At 46.2% G+C, this 16,603-nt stretch overlaps 1 protein-coding gene and 1 long non-coding RNA gene across 17 annotated transcripts in view; one reads left to right on the forward strand and one right to left on the reverse strand.

Moving 5' to 3' along the window:
- The window catches only part of MAP2 (microtubule associated protein 2), a 1,132,493-nt gene that overhangs the window by 80,697 nt on the left and 1,035,193 nt on the right, over window positions 1-16,603 (reverse strand). For 15 of the 16 annotated variants that reach the window (XM_085648606.1, XM_085648602.1, XM_085648605.1 and 12 more), the window contains 2 exons: window positions 3,840-3,932; window positions 974-1,055 (listed from right to left, as the gene is read on the reverse strand). In XM_085648606.1, coding sequence (XP_085504732.1) covers window positions 974-1,055; window positions 3,840-3,932 — 175 coding nt within the window. The remainder of the gene's footprint in view (window positions 1-973; window positions 1,056-3,839; window positions 3,933-16,603) is intronic. The other variant, XM_085648610.1, reaches the window with a different exon arrangement.
- LOC146857899 (uncharacterized) overlaps window positions 1-16,603 on the forward strand; it is a 278,408-nt gene that overhangs the window by 73,789 nt on the left and 188,016 nt on the right. The window lies entirely within an intron of this gene.

Consider the following 16,603-nt stretch of genomic DNA (forward strand, 5'->3'; position numbering starts at 1 on the left):
AGGGGCTTTTGAATATGCCTCAGTGTTCTGGAAGCATATAGTCAACTTTCATCCCTGTTGCAAGGGCCAGCCACAGCAGTGTGATTATGCGAGGTGACCTTTTTTGCAAAGATTGTGCTTGAGGTAAGAACTGCCAAGCTTTGTTCACCAGAGCTCTTGGATAAGTTGCTGCTGTCCTTAGACTGATTTCTAATTAGTTGCGGGATCAGAGGCTCATCCTCATCATTGAGCTGGATTTACACATCTCTATTCTACCCACAACCCAGCACTTACTTCAGATGGGGCATGGAGCTGAATACCAAAAATGGAGAAACTAAAAGTAATAGTTTAATAATGATTATTCTTTGAGCATTCAGCACTGGCACACAACAGGAACAGCAGGGAAATCACCAGGATGCACAGTTTACCGTGAGCAGGGCTTGTAGGAGACAGAAGAGGCTTGGGTCTGATAGATTTATGGCATTAGGTGGTATAGGTTAAGCTTCCGTCACTTTAAACAGCCACACCCTAGGACTAAGGAGGAGCCCACTTTGGCTCTTTCCCCAAGCTTTAGTGAAGCAGAGGCTGCCAGGTGTTAGTTTCTTCATCTGTTACCACTTTACTAATTTAGGCTTGGGGTTTTCTATGTAATATGTGTGAGACCCTGATGTATGTGTAACTTAATAATAGTGGAGAGATTACTGTTGTGATTTGTGGTCCAACCACAAGGAGATGATGGTCGGAGCGCTGAAACTTTTCAAACACTCACCCCTATTTTGTGCTACAGCAACTGATGAACAAGTATCCGGTGGCTTGTTACTGGATGGACAAACAAGAGAAGAAACTGACTATGTTTCAGCTCCACCAGACTTTGAGACATAAACCTGCTCAGAAACTGCATGATTTCCCTTTAGTCGAATCTTGCGGTTTGAAAAGCTGCTTGCCATCACTGACCATTATTCACTATTTCTGTTCATTACACGCTGCTTCTTACCTGGCCTATGACGGATGTTCTTCAAAGACCCGCACTTGGACGTCACGTGACTCAGGTCGATCTTCTTGGTAACAATATGGATCTGTTAAAGCACACACAATATGAAGAGTTAACGTTATGATCAGGGTGGGGGGTATATGAACCATCACGAGAACGAAGTTAAGCTAGGAAAAAGAGTAGGAAAATGATAGTATTAGTTTTAAGAAAGCATCAGGAGGTTATGGATTGATCACGCCAGATTGGGACAGAGTTTCCATATACTAGAAGAATAAATAACTAGAAAGTGTGTAAGGAGCATGTGATTCCTTATTATTGAGACAGCTTACTATGGGTATTCACACAGTACAGTAGGGGTCGTTTTGAGTGTTCAGGAAGACAAAAAAAATAGTTCTCATTGTGTCTTTGTGAACTGCACCCATTTGCTTGCTTTCTACCATTTTATCTCACTACACCGCTGGACACTACAACACATGCCATTACAACGCATCCACTGCATCGGACCATCATAGCAGAACTCCGCAGGTAAGACTGATCTTTCTTTAATGTGTGTGTGTGTGTGTATATTTTAATCTATCTATCTGTCTGTCTGTCTGTCTGTCTGTCTGTCTGTCTGTCTGTCTGTCTGTCTGTCTGTCTGTCTCTAGCCAACAGTGGAAGTAGGGAACTCTAGGTAGCTCTCAAGTTTTAGGTGGAGATCAACTTTTTTAAATGGAGCATTCTATCACACCTCAGATACTCTAAAAATGCATACACTGAAAATTATTATCCTTAAATTGCTGTTCCTTTGTGTTTGGACACAGCTATGTCTCTCTGACGAGCTCTACTAAGAGTGAAGCACGTGTCAGGGACTGCTTTTATTCATTGCAGGTTGGCGTGATAGTATTTTACAAATCCAAAGTTGTAACACTGTGGTGGAGTGGTAAAACGTTTTTGGTTGTTTTTCAGTTTGGTGTGGGGGCACTAGCTAATCCTGTGCTTAACGACTTTGCTGCAAAAATACAAAGGACGTTGTCACTTTTCTAACTTGGTGTGGAAGGCACTATGCTAATCCTATGCTTAAAAACTCTACTAAAAAAACAGATATTTGAGTATGAGCATTTTTAGAGTGTTGGTGGTGTTGTAGAGTTATCCACCCAAAACCTGGGAACTACCCAGAGTTCCCTACTGTCATTTTGTGCATAATTTATGCAGCACTGAAAGTGTATTGCTTTGCAATAAAAACACAGATACATAGATATATAGATATATATTTGCCTTTTTTGATTGCATATGGTTGAATTTCCTCTTTTTATGGAGGAACCCTTTTTATGGGGGTAAACCCCACCCTCCATTTGTGAGATGTAACTTGTGATTTGTATTTATTATATTTAGTTAACTTTTGCTAACTATACATATATACACACACATACTCTTAACTGCATTAATATAATCAAGTATATCATTTTTGAATTGTCTAGTCAGTATGATTATTATAATTTTATTAAACTTGTAGTCATTCTAAAAACTAATGAATAGTGAATTATCTTCTATTTTATTATGTATATTTATTGTCTAATTCACATTAATTTTGTATTAACTATTTTATTTTTTTAACATAATACCATTACATTTGCTTTAATTTAATGTATATTAATGTAATACTTTCTAAAATTTAAATTCCACTTACTTTTTTACTTTATTATAAATATTAAATGTAATTAATATCATAAGTTATTTCTTTATCATATATGTGTAAATATATACATATCTATGCGTTTGTATGTAGGTATATAAAACACACATATTACATTTGCTTTAATTTAATGTTTATTAATGTAATACTTTCTAAAATTTAAATTCCACTTACTTTTTTACTTTATTATAAATAATAAATGTAATTATTATCATAAGTGATTTCTTTAGCATATAAGTGTAAATATATATACATATCTATGCGTTTGAATGTAGGTATATAACACACATATAAATACACAAATCTGTATATATATACATATATATATATATATATCTATTGATACAGACATATATAAAATGGAAATATTTTTACATGCGTTGTATTGTTCGAATGTGTTGTAGTAACTCACATAGTAAACCTAATAAAAAAGTTCCCTGCATTGTAACGCCTCTCGCTGTGGATGCTTCATGGTAATGACGTGTGGTACATCCATCGTTGTAATGTCGCTGCGCCCTATCTACAACTTAAACAGCCTCCTAGTATACCGTGATCAATGAATCAGTTGCAGCTGATATTTACCCCTCAAACTCAGAGCTAAATGCACTTTTCCTCTATCTCTTTCCCCTTACTCTTCTCTCTCCCTCTGTCTCACTGCTGGCTTCTCTTCCTTTTCTCCCTCTCCCTCTCTCTCGTTTCGTCTGTAATTTTGAAATAACACTCCACGGTAAACGGCAATTTGTCCCTTGAGAAGATGCATGTGCTGTGTAGTTTAGAAACAACCCCGAGCTGTGTTATTTCTTGAGTGAGTCACAAAAAGCCCTTCTTGGTGGGTGATTTTATAATTACATTTCTCTAGTCCTGATTGGCCCGTATTTAGGAGTGCGCTGAGCATCCTCCTCTGACAGTAAACTGGCTGCCTACAGATTGCCTTTTCGTTGCCACAGGTGTTCTTTCAGCCCCTTGCCACGAGCCGTGGTTAACAAGGCAGACAGAATTTAGAGGATAAAAACACGTGGACGGTGGAAGACAACAAAGAGTCACCAACGGTGTTCATGGAGGAGCATGCGGCGTCTCGAAGAGGTGAGCAGTTTAGCATAGCAAGGAAGACAGTGAGGACAGTTTGTGCAGGCTGCGGAAGGAGGATAGACGTGAATACAATTAGTAAATGCTTTCGGGTGCACCTCTACTTACATTTCCTCCCCCTGGACAATGAGTGATGTTATCCTTGGAGCCACATCGGGAATTAATATCGCTAAAATCGACCTTCTCGCTTACAATCTGAACCTAAAAGGAATTGGAAGCAACTTAAGCATCTTTTCTTACATCCAGGCCGGACATGTCCACAACGGTTTTGGCCTCCGTTGCTCACACTAAATATGTGTCAAGACTAATGTGCACTGTAGCCGTGAATAACTTAGCAGGACATTTTTGAAAAATGGCAGACAAGAGGTGGACGGGTGCACTTGGATATCGAGAGCTGTCGCAAACCAGCAGATACAGCTGAATGGCCAGACGGGTTAGGAAGAATTCAACACTTATAAAGGGGAAACGTCCTTCAGACCAAAGCCAGAATCCCACTGTGCCTTTACAGCACCGTCAAAAGAACAAACGCGTCTTTAGTATGAATTTGTTCAGCACGCAAGTCGTTATAGCGACTTGCCTTAAGGGCGCACATTGGTTGAATGGTGGTGTATTTAAAGTCCAACACCTTCCCTACTGTTGAGCATACTAGAGTTGCAATAGTAAATTAACCTATTCCAAAATCCAGTGCCCCCCTACGGCAAGTCGTTATAACAATTTGCGTGCTGAACGAATGCATACTAAAGACGCATTTGTTCTAATGACGGCGCTGTGAAGGCACAGCGTGATTCTGGCTTGTGGAATACCATCACACATTCCTCATAAGCCAATCCTGTGGGTTTGTAGAATTGTGAAACAGTCTGTGGCAGGGCCACTGGGAGAAGAGAAGTAAACCCAGCTGGCTATTTTTTTCAATTTCCCCGCATTTTAGACACTTATTCATTTCCACTCTCTTGTGCCTACATGTAGCACCAAGTCTATGAAAGGACTATGATATGACTTCTGTGCCCGTGGTATTTTGATCCTCGATGCAGAGAATTTGAGTTCAAATTCACTGTTTGCCAGAACTACCTGGGCTGGGAAGTGGTTAAGGTAGTGGTATCCACTGAAGTAGGAGGGTGAGTGCTGAAGGACACTTTTGCAATAGTAGTACCTAAATGGCCCCAAGACCAGACAATCAAACCCTTACGGAGGCCTCGGGTTTTCCCCATTGTCATAGAGGTGACTGTGATCTGTCATAACAGTAGGCAGAGTAATTATAATGAATGGGAAAACTTGCTACAGACCTGTTAATAACTGAAGTGATATGGCCTCATAATTAGACTCCCACCTGCAGCCAGTGCAGGTGTGCTGCAGACAACCCTGGACGGTTTTCCCCATTGGGCCATAACGTGAGGAAGGTGGTGGAGAAATACACAGCCATTTGCAAATACAAGAGTGGCTACTGAGAGGATTTTGAGCAGATGAAACAAGTGTAAAGTAGGTTCTGCAGTTTGTACAGAAATCATACAAGAAGGAACATAAAGTGGGCTGAACAGGCAGACGATGACCTGGCCCTAAAACTCACAAAGTTAATATTTGGCAAAATACTGCAATGATGGCTTCATATCTACTGTTTGAGGAAAAGTACAATTTGAAGAGATGGTATGTTGCACTCCGACAAAAGCTGGATTGGAAAACAAGTGTCCTAATGAAAAGAGGCACAACATTTTACAGCACAAGATACTGTTGTGAATGTCTTTGAAGAAGATTCTACCACTGGGAAAAAATCTGGCATTTTTCCATAAAAGTCTGCTGTAGCATTATTTATACAGATTTCTTTTTATTTTGATATTTATTCAACAACTGCGGGACACGGGAATAAAGAAATTTGGTATTGGAACCTTAGACTGCTGTTTTGACTAGACTCATATTCAGCAAGCTACAGGGCACTTTTCGACTTTGCCAAAAGCTCGGCAGGGATGCAGCAGTGTGGGTGATAGCTAATGGAGATATCATTGGGCTCTGATGGGTGGAACCAAGACCTACAGTTTTATTGACTGGTGCAGTGGCTACAGTGACCATGTCACCATGCCTGCTTCATATGCTAGTGGAGAATGCATAGGGTATTGGAACCTTAGTCTGCTGCCGTTATAAGACCCACATTAAAAAAAACGCAAGAGCTCACTTTTCATCTTTGCCAAAAGTTCGGCAGGAGCATGAGTACAAGTGTTGGTGATTGCTGTTGGAGATGTCATTGTGCTCTGATTGGTGGAGCCAAGCCCTACTGTGTGATTGGTGAAGTGACTACAGTGGCTATTCCGTTCCAACTTCGTATCACAGCGGAGAACACAAAGTGGGGTATTAAAACCTCAGTCTGCTTGCTGTTATTAGCATCGCCATCATTCACAAAGAAACCACCCGTTGCACCATCACTGAAGATGACACCACACCGATCATGAAGCACCTCAACTTCCAACTCCAAAGTGATGGCAGAACTACCATCAGAGCACCCTCACCTACAGACTCCCAGGACCACTCCCCCGCTTATGTGACACCATCCCCCATTTCATCGCCCCACTAACCATTGACTCCACGCACTACAGATTCTTCTGTGACCTTAACTACCACCTCAATAACACCAAAAATGATAACTCTGCCAACCTCCTGGAAACCATGAGCAGCATCGGCCTCACCCGATTGGTTACCAACTACACACCCAGCACAGGGCACACGCTTTACCCAATCTTCACTGCCAGTGACAGAGTCAAGTACAGTTATGTCACCGAACTCACCTGGACTGACCACAGTATTGTCCACGTCACCATCGCATGATCCCGATGCACCACTACCAGGCCCCCCAGCTCCTCCCACAGCAGCTGGAGCAAAGTGACAGAGGCCCAATGGACAGATGCCTTCAACACCACCTAGCCAGATGCCGCAACCAACCTTGAACAGGCCATCCATAATTTCTCCACCAGGATCACCAACTGCGTCAACAGAGTCACTCCCATCAAGCCAGTCATGACCAGCAGATCCACCAAACAAGCCAGTTGGTACACACCAGAACTCAGGACAATGAAATGCAACTGCAGGCGACTAGAAAGAAGATGGCACACCAGCAGAGATCCAACAGACTGAGCCACCTTCACGTCAGCCCTCAACAAATACTGCCAAGGCCTTATATACACAAAAAAGTGTCCTGTCAAACCGCATCAAGCAAGCACCAACCTCAGCAAGAACCTCTTCAGCATCATCAGAGAGTCATGCTGCCCGTCAGCCACCGAGAACATGATTTCCCCTTCCCAGGAAATCTGTGATACCCTGGCAGACTATTTTCACAAGATTTCCACCATCTACAGAAACTTCGATTCTCCTTTCCGCCGACAGCTACAACCTCCTCACAAACAAACGGACACCACCTATACCCACCTGCTCACCGCATGGGAACAGCTCACCACACAGAGCACCACAGCCATCATGAACTCCATTCACTCTAGAGCACCCACCGACCCATGCTCCTACCTCTTCTTCAACCTCAAGAGCAAGAACATCAGCTGTAAAACTCACCACCATTCTCAATGCATCTATCACCATGGCCACCTTTCCCGAGGGACTGAAACATGCAGAGGTCAGACCCATCCTCAAGAATCCCACTGCCAACCCCAGCGAACTCAAGAACTACTGCCCCATCTCTCTGCGCCCATTCCCAGCCAAAATCCTTGCGACTGCCAGCAACCACCAACTCACTGAACACCTATACAGAAACAACCTGCTGGACACCTCTCAATCTGGTTTCCACGCCAACAACAGCACTGGGATCTCCCTGATCACTGCCATTGATGACATCAGAACCATCCTTGACCAAGGTGAAACAGTGGCCCTGATACTCCTCGACCGCTCAGCAACGCTCAATACTGTATCCCACCACACACTCATCAAGAGACTCCACCATATCGGAGGTAGATGCCCTTAAATGGATCGCATCCTTCCTCACAGGACGAACCCAGAGAAGAACAATAGTTACTTACCTGTAATCTTTGGTTCTCCAGTATTGGTGTCTTTCATAGATTCACATGCCTGAATCATTCGCCGTCGTCGGAGTGGGAGTCCCACGGTACATAGAAAAGCAATAATCATGTATATAATAACCAAAAAACCTTGGCAATCTGAAACCAGGAAGTAGAGTAGCCTAAGCTACAAGGAAAAAGACTTCCACACCTATGAATATCACAGTCATTACGTCCAGTCCAAACTGCAGCCAATCAGGCGACAGCACCCACCAGAATGTTCTCCTCAGAGGCTCAGGCTCTCAGATTTTCTCGCACAGGAGTGAACCAATACATAATAGCCTAAAAGCCTCTGAGGGGAGGTGGGCGGGTTGCATGTGAATCTATGAAAGACACCAATACTGGAGAACCACAGATTACAGGTAAGTAACTATTGTTCTTCTCCAGTCTTTGGGGTGTCTTTCATAGATTCACGTGCCTGAATCAGAGTAGATAGCAGTACGTAAAATCATGCTCATAAGACGCTGTTTATGTATCATAGACAATATACATTATCAAACGGTATAACTATAGAGAAATACATGTGTGTTTCAACATATGCAGAACAATTTCAAGATATAGAAAAAGTATGTAAAAAGCGTGTTATAGAAAAGCATAGTGGAGGAGGGAGAACAGAGGCTCACCTTATTTGAAAAGATTGCGCAGAACAGCTTGTCCCACTGATGCATCTGCATCGCTTGTAGCTTCCAAACAGTAGTGTCTGGTAAAAGTGTGTCTGTTGGACCATGTTGCCGCTTTACAGATCTGGTGAAGAGGCACACCGGCAAAAAGAGCTGTGGATGAAGAAATTGCTCTTGTAGAGTGCGCTCTTGGGGTCGCTTGCAATGGTCTTCCCGCTTGATCATGGCATAAGCAAATTGCAGCAGAGATCCAACGAGCAATGGTTGGTTTTGAGACCGAATGTCCTTGGCGTGGTTTGCCATATGCCACAAAGAGTTGGTCTGATTTGCGTATTGCCGCTGTCCGTTGTAAGTAGAACTTGAGACATCTTTTGATGTGAAGGGAATGCAAAGCCATTTCTGCAGCTGTGAGCGGATTTGGGAAAAAAAGTCTTTAAAATTATAGGTTCATTAAGATGGAAATCCGCCGGGACCTTTGGCATGAATTTTGGGTTAGTGCTCAGCACTACAGATTTGGATGTAAATTGTAGAAAAGGTGGATGAATAGTGAACACTTGGAGGTCACAAACTCTTCTGGTTGATGTTAAAGCTAGTAACAAGGAAACCTTCCAAGAAAGGAACTTTAAATCCACCTTGTGAATGGGTTCGAAAGGGTGCCGCATAGGAGGGAACATCCGGAACAACCCCTTAAAAAATTGTTGAATGACTCTATTCGAATAAAGAGAGTTAACACCATCCTGCCGCAACCTTGATATCGAAGCCAAGAACATCTTCAGAGTAGAATGGGAGAGGCCCGACCTTGCCAACTGTAGAAAGAAAGGCAGAATTTTTTCTGGTCTTGCCTGAATAGGGTAGAGATTGGCAGACTGACACCACATGCAAAATCTCTTCCATTTTAGTTTGTAAGTTTTAATCGTTGCAGGTGCTCGAGCATTAGCCAAAACCTCCTGACAGTCTGGAGGAATATCTAGGTGAGCAAATTCAAGGTGTTGAGGAGCCATGCCGCTAATCTCAGCGATGCTGGGTCCGGATGACAAATTTGTCCGTTCTGGAGGGTCAGAAGATTCGGAATTGGCCGGAACTGGATGGGCCCGCACTCCGAGAGGAGGAGAAGTTCCGTAAACCAGTACTGACGGGGCCACCTGGGAGCAATTAATATCATGCGGCACGGTTGCTTCTTGATTTTGCGCAGAACTCGTGGAACCAACGGAATCAGTGGAAAAGCGTAGGCATATATTTGTGACCAATTCATCAAAAATGCATTTCCGAGTGAGTCTTTGCTGGGAACCCAGCTTGCAAAGAATGGGCATTTGTGATTCTGGCCGGTTGCAAAGAGGTCTAGATCGGGATGCCCCCATTTTTGAAACATCCTGTCAAGGGATGGTTGATGCAGTTCCCATTCGTGGTTTGATGTTGTGGATCTGCTGAGGTAATCCGCCAGAACATTGGTGACTCCTGGGACATGAATGGCTTTCAGGCTGATTTTGTGACGAATCGCCCAATCCCAAATCTCTTGCGCTTGCTGAGATAATAGGGCTGACCTTGTCCCGCCTTGCTTGTTCAAGTAATGCATACTTGTCGTATTGTCAGTTCGTATTAGTATGCATGCTCCTCTGATGATGGTCGAAAGGATTTTAGAGCCAGGAATATGGCTCGCAGCTCTAGAAGGTTGATATGCCACCTTTTTTGTTCCAAAGTCCACTTGCCGTTGACTGTCATCCCTTGAAGGTGCGCCCCCCATCCCTCGAGGGAAGCATCTGTGGTTATGGTGAAATCCGGCATTTCGACTAGAAATGCACATCCTTCTTTCAAGTTCTTCATCTGGCTCCACCAATGAAAGGCTTCTTGCATCCGTAGGGTGATGTGAGCGATGTCCTCGAACGATCCTGAAATCTGGAGCCATTGAAGGTTGAGCTCCTCCTGTAGTGGCTTCATTCTGTAACGGCAGTTGGGAATCAGATGAATGCAGGACGAAATCATTCCTAGGAAGGATTTGTACAAACTGACTGAAACGAACTCTTTTGACAGCAGTGAGCGCGCGAGGTTGCATATCTTGATTTGCCTTTCTTTTGAGACAAAAGAGTGGGTCAGTTTTGTGTCCAGTGTTGCTCCTAGAAAAGTCCTTCTCTGCGATGGAGGCAGATGAGACTTTTCTAAATTTATGGAAAGACCCAGAGACTGGAAAAGTAGGAGGCACTTCTGAACATGTTCGGATATTGTTTTGAAAGAATTCGCCTTGATAAGGCAGTCATCTAAGTACGGGAAAATTTGAATGCCCTGCAGGTGAAGGTATGCAGTGACAGGCGCTATGACCTTTGTAAATACCCGGGGTGCTGAACGGAGTCCAAATGGAAGGACTCTGAATTGAAAGTCTCTGCCACCCACTCTGAACCGTAGAACTTTTCTGTGTCTGGGAAGGATCGGCACATGAAAATAAGCGTCCTGGAGGTCGAGGGTGGCCATGTGATCCCCCGCCGAAAATAACTGTAGAATTTCTTGAAGTGTTAACATTCGGAAGGACAGCTTCTTTAAGAATTTGTTGAGGGCGCGAAGGTCGAGAATAGGTCGCCATTCTCCCAACTTTTTCCTGATGAGGAAATATCTTGAATAGAAACCTGTTCCTCTTTGTAACAGAGGGACTTTTTCGATTGCCCCCTTCCGGATCATCAGATTTATTTGGGAAAAAAGCTCCTTGAGATGAGCAGGGGGTGGACCCTTGGGGGGAGAATTTGGTGGAATCTTTGTGAATTCCAGAGCATGGCCTCTGGATACTATATCCAAAACCCACTTGTCTGTAGTAATTGTGACCAGTTCGAATAGAAGTGGGATGTTTTTCCTCCAATTTTTATCTGGGTCAACGGCAGAAATGGTGGCAGGTGGCTGACCTCATTGTTTTTTATAGGACTTTCGTCCACGAAAGGATTGCTTCTTTCTTAACTGCGAATAAGAATGACTTCGCTGTCCATAGGATTGCTGCCTGTACTTTTGGAATCTTTGACCAGCCTGGGAGGATTGATAAGAACGTTGCTGATTATAACCTCCCCTGTTGGAGAAGGATCCACGTCCTTTGGCACCACGGAAGGAAGATTTTCAGAACTGTAGGCTGCCCCGAGACCTCGCCGTCTCAGTATCTTTTTTAATAGCCTGAAGGGCTTCATCAACATGCTGTCCGAACAGAGACTCTCCATCGAACGGCATATTGATGATCTTCGTTTGGACCTCCTGACGGAAAGATGTTGACTTCAGCGAACCTTGCCTCCTCAATACTGTTGCACCCGCCAATTGTGAAAATCCAGTAGATGCCACATCCACGGCTGCATCAATGATTTCAGCCGAGGTATATTCCCCCTCTTGCAAGATTTTCAAGGCCTTGGACTTTGAAGGCTCCGGCAGCATATTAATGTAGGGGGGGATGTCGGACCACATTTGACGATCGTATCTCCCTAATATGGCTAGGGAGTTTGCAGCTCGAACCGTGGTCGCCGCTATCGTGGAGACCTTTTTCCCAATTGCATCCAATCGTCTGCCATCTCTGTCAGGTGGAGCTGCTATAGGAGACGAGGGGTTCCTGGCCCGTCTCTGCGCCGTCTGGGCGATGACAGAGACAGCTTTAGGCTGGCCGATGAGACATGCCGGTGAGTCGCTTGGTGCTTTATATTTTTTGTCTAACCGTGGTAAGACTGCTGGGAGAGAATTTGGTTTAGCCATGATCTTTAAGCCTTCTTTCCAGATAAAATCTATAATCGGAATTGTCCTAATCTGTTTTCTTGGTTGGTCCTTAAAATCGTAAAGGAAGCAGTCATCTTTTTTTGCTTCCATTGGGATAAGAAATCTCTTTGTTGCTCTCTCCATAAGGAGATGAAAACTTCCTATATTCACCGGAGGAGAGTCCACGGGGGCCGGAGCGGTGGGTGATGGTGTTTGGATTTGATATTCGTCCCACTCCAACATCACTGAATGGTCATCCACCTCTCCCTCTTCCCTGTCCTCATCAGTAGTAGTCGCGTCATGTGAATGACGAGATGGCAGTGGAGAAGGTGGTCTTGGAGATTGGAAAGAGGGTATGGGAACCCTTGGCATAGACGGAAGAGACTCCGCCGATTCCGAAGGAGGAAAGCGCCAATAATAGTCCTGTAACATATATTGTAAGTTGTTCAGCAGGTCTAAAGGCATTTGTGCTGAAGGAACTGAGACAGGAGGTGGAGGTTGTGGTTCAGTACCTGGATCTTCCTCCTGGTCGTCATCCTGGTACTTGATGAATAGTTCTGCCAGACTCCTTGCAGTGCAGAATATTCCTCCCCAGATTCGTCCTCCTCATCCTCCTCCTCAGAATCTAAAAGCTGTTCCGGCAGCTTTAATGGTGATAAGGCTTCCAAAGAGGAGCCACGACGTTGAAGAAGAGAAACCGCCATCGACGGCTGGATAGATAAGGCAGACGCCGAAGTTGCAGTCCAAACCTGCATATCTGTGCAGGTAGATAAAAGAGGTGTCGACGAGTGTGCCGTCGACGGGTCCGTCGACGATGGCGGTGGTGGCAATAATACGTGGGCTGATGCGGAAGCCGTCTTCGACGACGAGGCCATTTTCATCGATGAGGCAATCTTCGTCGACGAGGCAATCTTCGTCGACGAGGAAATCTTTGTCGTGGACGAGTCAGTCTTCCATCGACGGCACGGTAGTCTTCGTCGACGAGGTGGCCGTCGACGAGGAAGTCTTCGTCGACGAGGTGGGCGTCGACGCAGCAGTCGATGAAATCTTCTTTGTCCTTACCGTCGACGGAGCGGAGACGAGAGATGACACTTCCTTCGTCGACGAGATGGGCCTGACAGCCACGGAGATCAACGTCGACGGAGACAAAGCCGACGTCATAATCATTTTCGGTCTCGGAGACGAGAATGTAACCGTCGACGTTGATGAAGCGTCGACGATGATAATTGTCGACGACGCTGTCGACAACGGCATTTTTACCTGAGGTAAATCTTTGTCAGGAAATCTTTTAGTTGCCAGAGACTTTCCTGATTTCCTCGGGGCGTAGCAGGCTTGGATTTTGAAGGTGGAGAAGCCTTTTTTGAAGAAGTAGAAGAAGACTGGCCAGAGCCCTTAGCAGGCTGAACTTTCCTCAACACCTTCGCCCCAGGAGAAGATAATTCTTCTTCAGCCATCCTCTTTCTGGAGGATACAGAGGACCCAGAGGCTGCACTTTCTACCTCAGATAAAGGGTTGTCCTTGTCCTTAATCTTCTGTAGCCACAGAAGTAGGCGCCCTTCACTATCCCTGAGGGTTTTCTGAGGGAAGGTCCTGCATATCTTACAATCCCTCACGTTCCGGATAGAGGCAGTAGATACACTTCTTGTGAGGATCTTCAGAGAAGAGCCGGAGCTTTCCACAGGACTCACAAGGTCTGAAGAGAGATCTCTTAGAAGTTGACATCTTGAAGTAATCAAAAATACTAGCACAAAACTGTGAAGTACTGAGCATAGCTCAGGGAGACTCCCTTCACACGACGTGCGGTAGAAAATCTGAGAGCCTGAGCCTCTGAGGAGAACATTCTGGTGGGTGCTGTCGCCTGATTGGCTGCAGTTTGGGCTGGACATAATGACTGTGATAGTCATAGGTGTGGAAGTTTTTTTCCTTGTAGCTTAGGCTACTTTACTTCCGGGTTCCGGGTCCGGAGTTGGGGTGCGATGACGGAGTCGGCCTTGTTGAAGACGTGGTGGGGGCATGGGTCGGTTGGTGATCCGGAGTGGATGGTGTTCATCGTGTGGATGGTGTCTTCGGTGCTGACCGGGGTCCAGGCGCGGAGGGTGGTGGTGGGGGGCGTCAGTTCGGTGGTTGGGTGCGTGGTCTGTGCGCCGAAGCTGTTGTGTATGTTGGTGATCTTGCTGTGGAAGAACGAGGCGAGTGAGTCGCAGAGGTCTTGTGAGGGAGTGATGTTGTTGTTTCCGGCGCTGGGGTTGGAGAGCTCTTTGACAATGCTGAAGAGTTCCTTGCTGTTGTGTGCGTTGTTGTCTAGTCGTTCCTTGAATGCTATCTTCTTGGTGGTGTGGATCAGCTGGTGGTGTTTGCGGGTGGCGTGCTTGAGGGCGGTCATGTTGTCTGTAGTCGGGTTTTTTCACCAGGCTTTCTCGAGGGTACGGCAGTTCTTCTCGGAGTCCTTGAGGTCGTCGTTGAACCAGGATGCTTTCTTGCTGCCGGGCCTGCTGGGATGGTTTTTCAGCGGTGCGAGGTCGTCAGCGCAGTTGGTGATCCACTGTGTGAGGTTGTTGGCTGCTTGGTTGGGGTCCGTTGAGCTGGCGGGAGGCTGGCTCAGTGATGTGGTGTGTTGGTCGGTGGTGATCTTGTTTCAGCTCCTGCGGGGAACCTGTTGCGGGTGGTGGTGAGTCGTGGTCCTTCTGAAGCTGAAGTGGACGCAGCTGTGGTCCGTCCAGTGGAGTCCGGTGGAGTGGCTGAAGGAGATGTACTTGCTGGAGGAGAAGACTGGGTCAAGCGTGTGTCCGGCGTAGTGGGTGGGGGTGTTCACCAGTTGCTTGAGTCCGAGGTTGGCGAGGTTGTCCAGCAGGGTGGTGGTGTTGTTGTCGTTGCAGTTCTCCAGGTGGAAGTTGAGGTCCCCTAGGAGGATGTAGTCAGCGGAGGGGAGGGCGTGTGGGCTGATGAAGTCTGCGATGTCTTCGCTGAATTGTGTGCGGGGTCCTGGGGGTCTGTAGATGAGGGTGCCTCTGAGTGTGGTCTTGGGGTCGGTGTGTATCTGGAAGTGAAGATGTTCGGCGGCTGTGAGAGTGTCGTCGGAGTTGGTCGTGATGCGGATGGTGTTCTTGTGGACGATGGCGATGCCTCCTCCTGTCTGGTTGACGCGGTCCCTCCAGGTGATCTTGTATCCGTCCGGGATGGCGATGTCGGGCGCTGAGGAGGCGTTCATCCATGTTTCCGTGAGGAAGACGACGTCTGGAGATGTGGTGTCGAGCAGGTTCCAGAGTTCCACGGCGTGTCTGTGGACGGAGCGAGTGTTGAGCAGGATGCACTTCAGGTGGTTGCTGCTGGTGCTCGGATTTGCGGGTACGGTGCAGGTCCGGATGCAGGAGAACTTGCAGGATTGGCAGGTGAAGGGTCCGTGGGTGCGTCTTGGGGTGGCTCGGTAGCAACCGGGGATCCGGCCGGTGTTGAGTGCGTTGAGGGTGGCGGCGTTGTTAGTCTGGTAGGTGGGCTGGCATCTGCGGGGGCAGAGGGTCTGGCGCTGGGCGCGGGCCAGGCACGGACGGGCGCAGACGGGCTTGCCTTTGGCGTGCCTTCGGCACACCCGCTGCGCGCGTCCGCTGCGCGGTCGCTCTGGGGGCATCATAAATCAGGAGCCGGGAGGGAGGAGCAGCAGGGTGGCGGGAACGGGGTGGCGAATGGGCTGAAGGGGGGCGGGGCCGCAGGGAGGCAGCGGTGGGAAGCTCCGGAGGTCGGGCGGCTCAGCGGCGGCTGGGTCGTCAGGAGCGAGTCAGGAGGGAGGCAGCAGTGCTTGGGGGCGACCTAGCCTGATAAAGGCTCAGCGGTCGCTCCCTGGCAAACAAATGTTATTGCCTTCTACATGTCATACAGCATGACCCTTTTCAGGGTGTCAATGTGCAATAAAAAAATAGAACACAACCGAGCAATTGCATCTGTTTTTACCCTTACTTGGTCCCATTCGCAGATGTTTGGCTATAACGGTCACACTGCTATCTAATATCAGTACAGCATATATACAAGAAAATTCCCCCCCCCCTCCCCTCTCCCCCAACAAGAAACTAAGCTTCCCCCTCCCCCTCCACACTGCTGTCTCCCCACGACTATTATTGAGCTCAGTTAGTAGACTTCCTTGCGCTCGAGGTGTGGGTAAGGATAAGTTACTAACCTGTAATCCTAGTTCTCTTCCAGGGGTAACCTCAAAGTCATAAGCACTGAATATTCCCGCCCATGTGCGGGGACCCCAGAAATAATAAAAATTATATATGAAAAACACATATATATACAGCCCTGTATATGTATAAACATATATTATTTTTTCCAAGCCAATGCAGCCCCCATAGTAGGCTAGACAATGTAGATATAAATATCCAATAAAACATCATCGGTATAATAATACACCTAAATCTCTCTTTTTTTTTCTTCTTTTTTTTAATGAGGTAAAAACTCATGAGAAAGAAAAGAAAACACTGTGCCAAACACAGATCCACAAAAACAT

This window comes from Triturus cristatus, chromosome 3_2 (assembly GCF_964204655.1).
Source record: "Triturus cristatus chromosome 3_2, aTriCri1.1, whole genome shotgun sequence".
In the NCBI taxonomy this organism is placed as follows: domain Eukaryota; kingdom Metazoa; phylum Chordata; class Amphibia; order Caudata; family Salamandridae; genus Triturus; species Triturus cristatus.